This window comes from Corylus avellana, chromosome ca3 (assembly GCF_901000735.1).
Source record: "Corylus avellana chromosome ca3, CavTom2PMs-1.0".
NCBI classification, from domain to species: Eukaryota; Viridiplantae; Streptophyta; class Magnoliopsida; order Fagales; family Betulaceae; genus Corylus; species Corylus avellana.
This window is the reverse complement of record NC_081543.1, coordinates 4964309-4975346: the sequence shown is the minus strand read 5'-3', so window position 1 is coordinate 4975346 and position 11038 is coordinate 4964309. Positions and strand designations below refer to the sequence as shown.

Sequence of the window (11038 nt, the reverse complement as noted above, 5' to 3'; positions counted from 1 at the left end):
AAAGTGAGTCCCAAAACTAGCCAAAAAAAAAAGAAAAAGCCCCAATACAAGCGGTTAGTAAAAAAGGGGTTATTCGGATGCGGTTAACTATTAACCGGGCGGTTAACCGCCTAGTGGTTAACGGAGGTGGTTAGTAAATTTTACTAACCGCCTAGTCGATTGCGGTTAGTGATTTTAGCCACTAACCACTAACTACAACCATCTTTTCACCCCTAACTGCAGTTATATTAGAAATTGGAATATAAAGAGAAAGTATGAAACACAAGCTAGAAAATGCAGAAGATGACCTTCAATAATTTTTGGTTATCCTTTCCCTTTTTTTTTTTCTTTTTTTTTTGGGGTAAGTAATTAAGATCCTTTCCTTTTAGTATCCCCAAGTTCCAAAATTCGGTTTCAAATTTGCAAATCAATGATCCCTTGACCAAGCAAAAAGAAAAAAAGAAAAAAGAAAAAAGCCTCCTAATTTTGGCCCTTTGATTCAGTTAACGAAAGTCCAACCCTGTACAGAAAAAAAAGGTAAAGGCCAAGCATGGGAAATTCAAAAAAGGGAAGTCCTTATACGAAAATAACACGAATCATTTGTTGGCCTTATCACGCTAATATCAAAAAATATATTTTGTCTTCACTCTTCAGCCTTCACCTAATACATCCCCATTACCACTGACCAGCAGCAGATCGCCCTATCATCCCCACCACCTACTTATCTTATTGCCTCCCTACCGCTTCCTAAGGGCCCCACAGACATTACACTTCCAAAAATAAAAATAAAAATAAAAATAAAAATTATTAAAAAATAAAAAAGCCAACAAAAAAAAGAAAAAAAAGAAAAAAGGAGAAGCTATGCACGTGGTATCCTTGTATATATAAAACCCCCTTCCTATATCTCTCTCTCTCTCTCGCTCTGGCTCTAGAGCTCCTGCTCTCTCTATTGCCTCCAAATCGCTTTTATTTCTTTCACGGTTTTCTGTTTGTGTAGCGACTCTTCGAGTCTCTTCCCTGAATTCGTGGATATAAATGCATTATTGGTCCAAATAAGGCACTAGAGTTTTCTTTTCTTGAGTTTTTTGTAGGTCATTTTTTCTCGTTCTTGGACTTTCTTCCACACAGAGAGAGAGAAAGACAGCAGAGAAGAGAGAGAGAGAGAGAGAGAGGTGGAGGAAGGTAGAGAGAGCAGGGAGACTAAGCTCGGTTGCTGTATGTCAGAGGATTGCATTGAGACCTATTGCGGCGGATTTGGTGAGCTCGTGAACCCCTTGCAATGGCCTCAGCTGCGAAAAAAACGACGGTGTCTGGATCTTTCTGCGTCAACAACGACCTTCCTTCGTCGTCTTCTTCTTCCATTTCCAGAGCGGCGGCATCGGCGGCGTCGGCTCCGGTATCGGCCTCCGCCGGAAATGCCCCGCAGGATTGGACCGTGGCCTCCACCGATCACCGCGATGATCAGCTCGGCAAGAAGGTCGCTATGGCGTCCATGATCCGCGCCGTCGATTCGCTTCCTGAACCTTCCGCCAATGCCTCTTCCAAAGGTTCTTTCTCAGTCTCTGTCTCTGTCTCTCTATGTATCCCTATCTCTCTATACATATACTGATATACATGTATATACACTCTTTTTTCTTTTTTGTTATTTTTGTGAAAAATGGATGATCTTGGAGGTCGATGCTTGGTTAATGTGTATTTATCTCCTTCGTTTGTTTGTTGTTTGTGAGAATCTACAAATGTGTTTCTCAGGTTTAGATTAAGTGAGGTTGAGGTTCGTTTCTGTAATTTTTGTCTTTTGTGAGCTTTGAGTAAATAAGAATAGTGAAAGGAAAGAGAGAAAAGCAGAGAGAAATAGTTGAGGATAGACTGGTGTAGGTATTGCCTGAGCTTATTCAAGTTAGATAACATATCCATTTGTTTAGAATTTATTTCCACTATAATTATTCTCTACAGGGGACATTTTGATGTTCACATATGTATAGGCATTGTTTTGTATATTCTGTTCTTTTGTTCTTCTTTTGTAGCTGCTACCCTCTCAGCCTTTGTTCAGTTCCATTCATTTCTTGATGCTTCAATTGAATTTGCAGCTTTCTATCCCTCCTATTGATAAGATTTGTCGGTAAATTCTGAATTTCTAAATTGGTTCTATTCGGAATTAGAATGCTCCTGATTTTATCCTGAATTAGCATTAATTCAATGGTGAAGACGCAGCCTTTTCAACTTCTTCTGGATGTTCTTGAATTGCGCACTGCTTGACCATATCCCTTTGTTTTATTATTGTGTAAACTGCAAATATTTTCTTTTCCACTTTGTTGATCGCTCAAGATTGTTGCATTGGTTGTGCAGGGATCCCAACCATGCTGAGGGCTCAAACAAGCCATCCTTTGGATCCTTTATCTGCCACTGAGATCTCTGTGGCCGTAGCAACTGTCAGGGCAGCTGGAGCCACACCTGAGGTTGTTAATTACAAAAAAAAATTTCTTGGGAAAATATGTTTGTATGTATAATAATGAGTTTATTTTTGCTTTTGAAGTGGTATACTAATCAAGTATGAATATTCCCCATTTCAGGTCAGAGATAGCATGCGCTTCATAGAAGTGTCTCTATTTGAACCAAATAAACATGTCGTTGCTTTGGCAGATGCATATTTCTTCCCCCCTTTCCAACCATCTTTAGTTCCAAAAGCCAAAGGTGGGCCTGTAATCCCAACCAAGCTCCCTCCAAGGCGAGCTAGACTTATTTGTTACAACAAAAAGTCAAATGAGACAAGTGTATGGATTGTTGAGTTATCAGAAGTACATGCTGTAACCCGTGGTGGACATCATAGAGGAAAAGTAATTTCCTCACAAGTTGTTCCAGATGTTCAGCCTCCAATGGTATGCTTTATTCCATCACATTTGATCTTGTGCTATACCCCTGTATTAAGTGTTCACATAGGCTCAGATAATAGCTTAAGACTACAGTTTGAAATTCTGGATCACTTGCAGTCAACTGAACTTTCTGTTGCTGTGGAACACACAAAAATCATAGCAACAGCATTGAAAAGTTGGTTTTCCCCCTCCTTCTCTGGTCATTACAACTTTAGATGCTGTTTTAGTTGAGTTAATTTATGGAAGAACTACGTTGCTATTATTCAAAATAAATGCTAAATATTAGACTTAGGAAATCATATTGCTAGAGTCTTGTAAGAATTACAACTTTTGTATATGCCCCACTATATTTATGTGAAACTGGGGCACATCTTCCTCCACATTGCGTGATAAATTCATTTGTTCTTCTACATATGCTTTTGTTTTTGTATGCTTCAGTGGGGAGGCAAGTAACTACTAGGGCTCTTTTTTGGGGATTGGGGTTTTCTGAGGTTATCGGTTGATTGGCGAAAGGTTGATTTTTAAGTTGGGGGTTCAATTGTTTGGTTTGGTTTAGGTTACTTCACGTTCAGTTGCATTTATGCTCCTTCTAACCCAACTTGTTTAACCAGTGGGCTGAAAGATTTCAGTTGTAAACCAACTTGCTAAGTTATGGATGAGCCCTGTCCAAATTAGTGTTGCTTATTTATACTTGATCTTTTCTCTAAAATAATGCATGGGAAGTATAACTTAGAGCAGGTGCACGGAACTTTGAAGATTGTGAGAGCTCGGTGGTATAGTTAAAATTTTTCTTGTTCAAATTCCTCTATGTGTGGACGGCGAATCACATTACTTTTCTATTTTCTAACTTCCCCAAGTTTTGCACTTGTGTTCTTCTTACTTCTCCATACTTGGGTGTCTCACATTTATACTCCATGTGTACTTAGGTTACGTTCCTTTACATTTTTTTAATAAGATTGAAGTACTTATTAGAAAAAGAAAAAGTTTGAGTTTTATCTTTTCTAAACTTGAACTGCAATTTGATAAGAGATAGTTTTGCTTCATATATATTATTTATACCTCACTAAATGCTAGACAGTTGTCGTATTAAAAGCCAACCTATGTGCAGCTGTTTGATTTTCACAATTTTATGCTTTCTTAATGCAATTTTTACCTACAAATCCACTGAAAAGGATAAAAGAGAACCAGTTTGGTTGGGTTTTGTTTGACATGGTTTGGGTCCAAACTGCCAGCCCTACTTTCACTTTCACTCTTTCAGGGTTGATCTGAAAAATTGCTTTCCCAGATCTAGCAGCTAAAATGTTTCTAAAAGATCTTGTACTATGTTGATTTGTTATTTCTGCATACTTACTGTGATGTTATTTGGGTCAAAATTGATCAGGATGCTGTGGAATATGCTGAATGTGAAGCTGTTGTGAAAGACTTCCCCCCATTTATGGAGGCAATGAAGAGGAGGGGTATTGAAGACATGGATCTTGTAATGGTTGATCCATGGTAATTCAATTTCTTAACCCAATAGTTTCTGCAGATGTTTTATGTAAATATGTAATTAATTTGTTGCATGCTCTGTTGTTAACCTTCCTTTTACATATACTGTATGCAGGTGTGTTGGTTATCACAGTGAAGCTGATGCTCCTAGTCGAAGACTTGCTAAACCACTTATATTCTGTAGAACTGAGAGTGACTGCCCTATGGAAAATGGATATGCACGCCCAGTTGAGGGCATCTACGTACTTGTTGATATGCAAAACATGGTGGTGATTGAATTTGAAGATCGTAAATTTATTCCCCTACCTCCAGCTGATCCATTGAGGAACTATACTGCCGGTGAAACCAGAGGAGGTGGTGTTGATCGAAGTGACGTAAAGCCTTTACAAATTGTCCAGCCTGAAGGTCCAAGCTTTCGTGTTAATGGCTACTTTGTTGAATGGCAGAAGGTAGATGTTGGTTTTCCAGATTAGTTTGATAATATCTGTTCTAAATTCAGAGAACTAATACAGAACATCCTCTATTTTCTGTTGTGGTTGGCAGTGGAATTTTCGTATTGGCTTCACTTCTAGAGAGGGTTTGGTTATATATTCTGTTGCATATGTTGATGGTAGTCGAGGTCGAAGACCTGTGGCCCACAGGTTGAGTTTTGTGGAGATGGTTGTTCCGTATGGAGATCCAAATGATCCACATTACCGAAAAAATGCCTTTGATGCAGGGGAAGATGGCCTTGGAAAAAATGCACACTCTCTTAAGAAGGTTTAGATTTTTTATTCATTATATTTGAATTTTGACATCTTGCTATAACCTTTGGTGGAGCTTGATTGGTGTGAAACAAAACTACCATTTACAGGGATGTGATTGTTTGGGATCTATCAAATACTTTGATGCCCACTTTACAAATTTCACTGGAGGTGTTGAAACGACTGAAAATTGTGTATGTTTGCATGAAGAGGATTATGGAATTCTATGGAAGCATCAAGACTGGAGAACTGGCTTAGCAGAAGTTCGAAGGTCTAGACGGCTATCAGTGTCTTTTATATGTACTGTGGCTAATTATGAGTATGGATTCTACTGGCACTTTTATCAGGCAAGTTGAAAACCACATTATTTGCATGTGAAAACTAGTATGCTTGTGTTTCTATAATTGTCAAGTACCCCAGAAGGCCAGAATATCACTTTTGAACTGGAAGTAGTTTTGTATAGTGAAATTATGTAGATGTCCATTGTATTTATAGTATGATTCTACATACCAGCGGTACTTAATGGATACCGGCGGTACTTAGCGAAATTTGACACATTTGTAACTCCACTTGTAAGAAACTTCAAGGTTTTTATACATTAAATCTTCTGTTGGCTCCCTCACTATGAGCTACTTGCATCTGTTTATCTCATTGTTTTCTTTGGCATAGTGGTAAAGTGATTGTCAGCTCTCCTAACTTGTGAGTTATATGCTATTACAGGATGGAAAAATTGAAGCTGAAGTTAAACTTACAGGAATTCTCAGCTTAGGAGCATTGCAACCTGGAGAATTCCGAAAGTATGGTACAATGATAGCACCAGGTTTATATGCACCTGTTCATCAACACTTTTTTGTTGCTCGTTTGGACATGGCTGTCGATTGCAAACCTGGTGAAGCTTTCAATCAGGTGCACTGCTTTGAACACTTGTGTTATTCCATTAATGCCAGTTTTGGTTTCCAATTGTGACAGTGTATTCAGTCTCACTTTCTGCTGATGGTGGCAGTTGAAAATGAGAGGAAATAGATTGCTAGGAATGCTAACTGGATTTTATGATTCTTCAAAGGTCAACTTAAAAAACAATTTAGAATAGGGTATCTCATTAATTCATTACAAGAGTAGGATGTCCTTGTGATGAATGGTGTATCAGTATATTATAGCATCCTTAGGATGCATAAGAATTATGCAGGGGATAATCTTTTCTGTTTTTATTTATCTGTGAGGCCATCACTAGATGCAAAAGAAGGTTTGGTGCACTGAAGGCATTAGGAGGGAAGCATTTAAATTGACTATTTTCTATGTGGCTTAAGATATTTAAGTAGTATGGAACCTTTTGAGCAATCTTTTTAAGAGGTCTGTGGAATGTTGATGTAGTCCTTAAAGATTTGGAACCTTTTATGAGGAATGCTAGTGGGTTAGTAACCACTATTCCTCCAAGGAATAGTGGTTGAAAGTAACAAGGGCTGGCTTCCCAGAAATCAAAATATCTCTAATGGATTCTTATCCTTGTCTAAGATACTCTTATTGAGAAAAATTGAGTTGCTTTTCTGTTGTTTACTAAGTAGTTTTAGTTTTTTTCTTCCCCTTCATTATGTAGGTTGTAGAGGTGAATGTCAAAGTTGAAGAACCGGGAGAGAACAATGTTCATAATAATGCATTCTATGCTGAAGAAAGACTACTCAAATCTGAGTTGGAAGCAATGCGTGATTGTAATCCTTTGACTGCTCGCCATTGGATTGTAAGGCATCTGTATCCTGGTTTTAGAGCTGTACAAATTTATTACTTTCTGTTATTATGTGATGCAACTACAGCTCGTTCTTCTTTTTGTTTGAATTCCTTTAATTGTATGCCATTATATGAGCACTTTCTAACATTATATGGAAGTGGTATATATTTTATTTATTGCAACGTAAAAGTCAATTTAATCTATTTTCCTTGCTTTCAAAATGAATTTATTTCTTGTCTCTGTATCAACATGTGATCTGTAGGATTTTAAGAGATGACTTCATCTCATTACTGCTTTATGTTTAATTTCCTTAAACAAATTGTGTGAGCTATTGGAGGACTACCCATTTACCCTGAAAACTGATTGGACTTGACCATCTCTAATTTGATGGCAAACCCAGGTGAAGCCCTAGTTGGCCAGCCTCAAGTAATTGGTTTTAGCTCTAGGTACTACTACCATATAAGAATATGCTATATATTGCCGGAAAAAATGCAAATATTTTAGTCAGGTTAATTGATTTTAGTGTTTTAATTAATAACAGATAATAGCAAGGTATCAGGTGCAAATATCATCATAACAAATGCTTGTAAAATATTTTAGTCTGGTAATTGATTTTGGTGATTAAATTCTAGGTAATAGCATATAATGGCAGGGTATCAGGTGCAAATGTTTTCATAGCAAATGCTTGTAAGATGTTTTGGTCCGGCTTTTTGCTACAGTGAAATTGAGGTTTGTTCGCACTTGGTATAAGTCAGGGCTGACCTAAAATGCTTTAAAATGCTCTCCTGCGTCCCTTTTTTTAGAGTTTCGTAGTTCGTTTATTTGAAAATATGTACAATTTTACACTCCAGGTAAGGAACACAAGAACTGTCAATCGCACTGGACAGCTAACAGGCTACAAGCTCGTACCTGGTTCAAATTGTTCGCCATTAGCTGGTTCGGAAGCCAAGTTTTTGAGAAGAGCTGCTTTCTTGAAGCATAATCTTTGGGTTACACCATATGCTCACGATGAAATGTTTCCTGGAGGAGAGTTCCCTAATCAAAATCCACGTGTTGGTGAAGGATTGTCTACGTGGGTTAAGCAGAATCGACCTCTAGAAGAAACAGATGTAGTTCTTTGGTTGGTCTCATCTCTCTTTGGTTCTTCCTTTCTATTAATATCATATTTTGCTTTCATCCCCCCTTTCCCTCCCCATGTGTGGACATAAAAATAAATCATATTTTACTTATTGCTGCTTTTCAAATCATTATTAAGATGATGTGTCTCTGAACTTTGTCCCTTTTTTATTTTTTGCTTGCCCTAAATTCTTGTGGGTTAGCTTGTGGGGTTTCTTGTGGTTTTTTTGGGCGGGTTCTGGTGGGTTTGTGGGTGAGCCTTGGCTTCCCTTTTGGGTCTCTTGTGGGTGCTCCTTGGGAGTTTAGGGCTTTTCTGGGTGTTTCTTGGCACTCTCTTTATATGCTTCTTGTGTATTAGGGTTGCATCTCCTTTGCGTTTTGATATATACAACAATTACTTAAAAAAAAAAAAAAAAAATCCTTTAAATGCTTGAGGAAGTTCATCAATGCGTTCAGCATTTAAGCCTAATTATGATTGTAGTGGTATCATCTTTACATTACGATTTTCCCAACTTTTTTTCATAACTCTTCTCATTGCTGTTGGCTGCATTTCACCATCATGGCTTGATTGCAATTATTTCAACAAGTTAACAAGTAATTTCGTTAAATGCAGGTATGTATTTGGAATCACACACGTCCCTCGGCTGGAAGACTGGCCTGTTATGCCGGTGGAGCACATCGGTTTTATGCTTATGGTATTCACTGGTTAATCTTACCATGTACATTTTTTCTGCATTGTCCTTGAGAATTTGGCTAATTGTTTGCAGGCACATGGGTGTGGTCTTTTCATATGAGTAGGATGCAGCGTTTTAGTAGCATTTCTTATAAATGAGACTCTTGATCTGTGAATTTAGCCTACGACTTTCAAGTTGCTTACACTTAAGGCTCTAGCCCATTTTAGTGTAGATTGTTGTAAAAATAAGTGATCTGAATCCAAGCCTATAAAAAGTAGCCAGTTCTGATCACTGTATGCAACTTTCTTCATTAGAATATATTACATTTACAACTCTGTACCTTATTCTAGAAGCACTTCGATAATCATAGCAAAAGATCATTCTTCACTGAGTTTTGCTTGTATAGTCACCGTATCAGGTTGACTACGTGGTCATAATATTAGGTCCTTTTTTTTTTTTTTATAATCTACACTTTTCAATCGACTTTCTAATCATATCCTTTTAAGCGTTTCATACGCTATACTGATTCTGATTATGTTTGTGAGTGCAGCCTCATGGGTTCTTCAACTGCTCTCCTGCTGTAGATGTTCCTCCCAATGCCTGTGAATTGGAACCCAAAGACAATGATGTCAAGGACAATGGGGTACCAAAGCCAATTCAGCCTGCATTGCTGTCAAAGATGTGAAGAGAAGAGATGTTACTTCCAAGTCGAATTTTCTTTTGATTTAATAGAAAGATGCCATAATGGCGCTTCCCCTTCCCCTTCCTCCTCTGTCTGGTCTTACCTTTCAAGTTAAGCCAATGAGTTGATTCTCTCCCCTTCCCAGAATTTGAAGCAAAAGCTGTGCAGTGTGCACTACTTCAATCTTTATAGATGGAACCTCATTCTGATATATTTGGATTTGTGTTTGTACTTCAAAGATCATGGATTTTAACGCTAATCATTCATGTTCATGGAAAATTTTCCAGTATTAGCCTACATTTTAATGTTTCAGACCATTATTAAAAGCAGATGCATGGGAAATATGCTATATGCTAGAATTCTTAGGGTATTTTACCACGTAAATTTCCTTAAATCCCGACCTTTTAAGTGGTTTAAGATTTTGTTACATCAATATTTATCATTTCTTCAAAATTAGTATTTATTATATTTTACTATATTTAAAAAGTAATAAATACGAATATGGTAGAATTTTAACTATTTAAATTGGAAAAAAGTGCCATTTTTATTTCCAATCTCTTTTTCTTCCCTCACCGTTCATGTGAGTGGACAAAATATAACGATCGAATGTAGAATAAAGAATAGATGTTTATGGCCTGTTTGAGATTGCGTTTGAGAGGCCTAAAAGTATTTTTAAGATTCAAAAAGTTAGTTTGAAGAAAAAAATATTTGTTTGATAAAAAAATTAAAAGTGCTTTTAACTGTCTAAAAAACTTAAAAATAACGAAAATACACTTTTGACAAAAGTTTAAAAATAAATTTTTTGCTCTAACTCTTTTTTAAGGGTGTCAAAAATTACCGTGAAACGGGACACCGAGGTCCTACTTCCGGTTTGAAAAATTCAAAAACCAGGTAACCGAGTTTCGGTTCCTGGTTTTTACCGGGAATACTGGAACCGGATTTCCATTTTATATATATATATATATATATATATATATATATATATAGGATTTTTGGGCTTTTTAAGGTTTATTTTTTAATTATTTGGAACAATCACAACAAAGTCCCTTTAATTTAGACAAAAAAGACTAATAGATTTTAAAAAAAATAGGACAACTATGAAAAAAAAATGGGCTTATTTTAGGCTCAATACCTAAAATAAGCCCAACAACTAATTTTCTTAAAAAATTGATTACCGGACCGGGTAAAACTGAAACCAACTGATAACCGGGACCTCGGTTAACCAGGACCCGGTTCTCGGTTCCGGCTTTCCAAAATCAAGAACTGGGATACCCCAATTTCGATTCCCAATTTTAGCCAAAAACAAAAAAATCGGACCAAGTTGACACCCTACTCTTTTCAACTTTCTAGTCCCAACCAGACTCCTAGATTTTGTTCCAATGATTGCCATCGCCATTAGCTTGTAATATGAAAAATAAACGTGCACCATTTACCGAAGTGGAATTCATTATTGGGTACTAAATACAGTGAATCAATTGGTCTTGGCTGACAGGCTGACACCTACCCAAAAAACAAAAAAAAATTGGTCTTGCCTGACAGGCTGACAGCTCATTCATTCTCTTTTCCCTTCTCCGTATTAAAGAAATCGCACCCCCACCTTAATGACGTGGACGACTGAGTCAGCAGACCATAATCCCTTTGTCCTATTTATTAGGGAAAATAAAAGCAATTTTTATCACTAATACGCTTAGACCGAAGTCCAACACTAAACTAAAGTAATCCCCAAATCACGCTAATTAAATAAATAAAGAGATTTTCTGTTG

At 37.1% G+C, this 11038-nt stretch overlaps 1 protein-coding gene across 1 annotated transcript; it reads left to right on the top strand.

Moving 5' to 3' along the window:
- The first annotated feature begins 912 nt into the window (after positions 1-912).
- Positions 913-9604, top strand: LOC132175997 (amine oxidase [copper-containing] zeta, peroxisomal-like). Its single transcript, XM_059588098.1, has 12 exons — positions 913-1526; positions 2326-2435; positions 2550-2855; positions 4231-4343; positions 4453-4786; positions 4881-5096; positions 5191-5427; positions 5801-5986; positions 6675-6815; positions 7655-7923; positions 8533-8614; positions 9144-9604. The coding sequence occupies exons 1-12, from the start codon at positions 1259-1261 to the stop codon at positions 9276-9278; spliced, it is 2397 nt and encodes a 798-aa protein (XP_059444081.1). The 5' UTR covers positions 913-1258; the 3' UTR covers positions 9279-9604.
- Positions 9605-11038: the final 1434 nt, after the last annotated feature.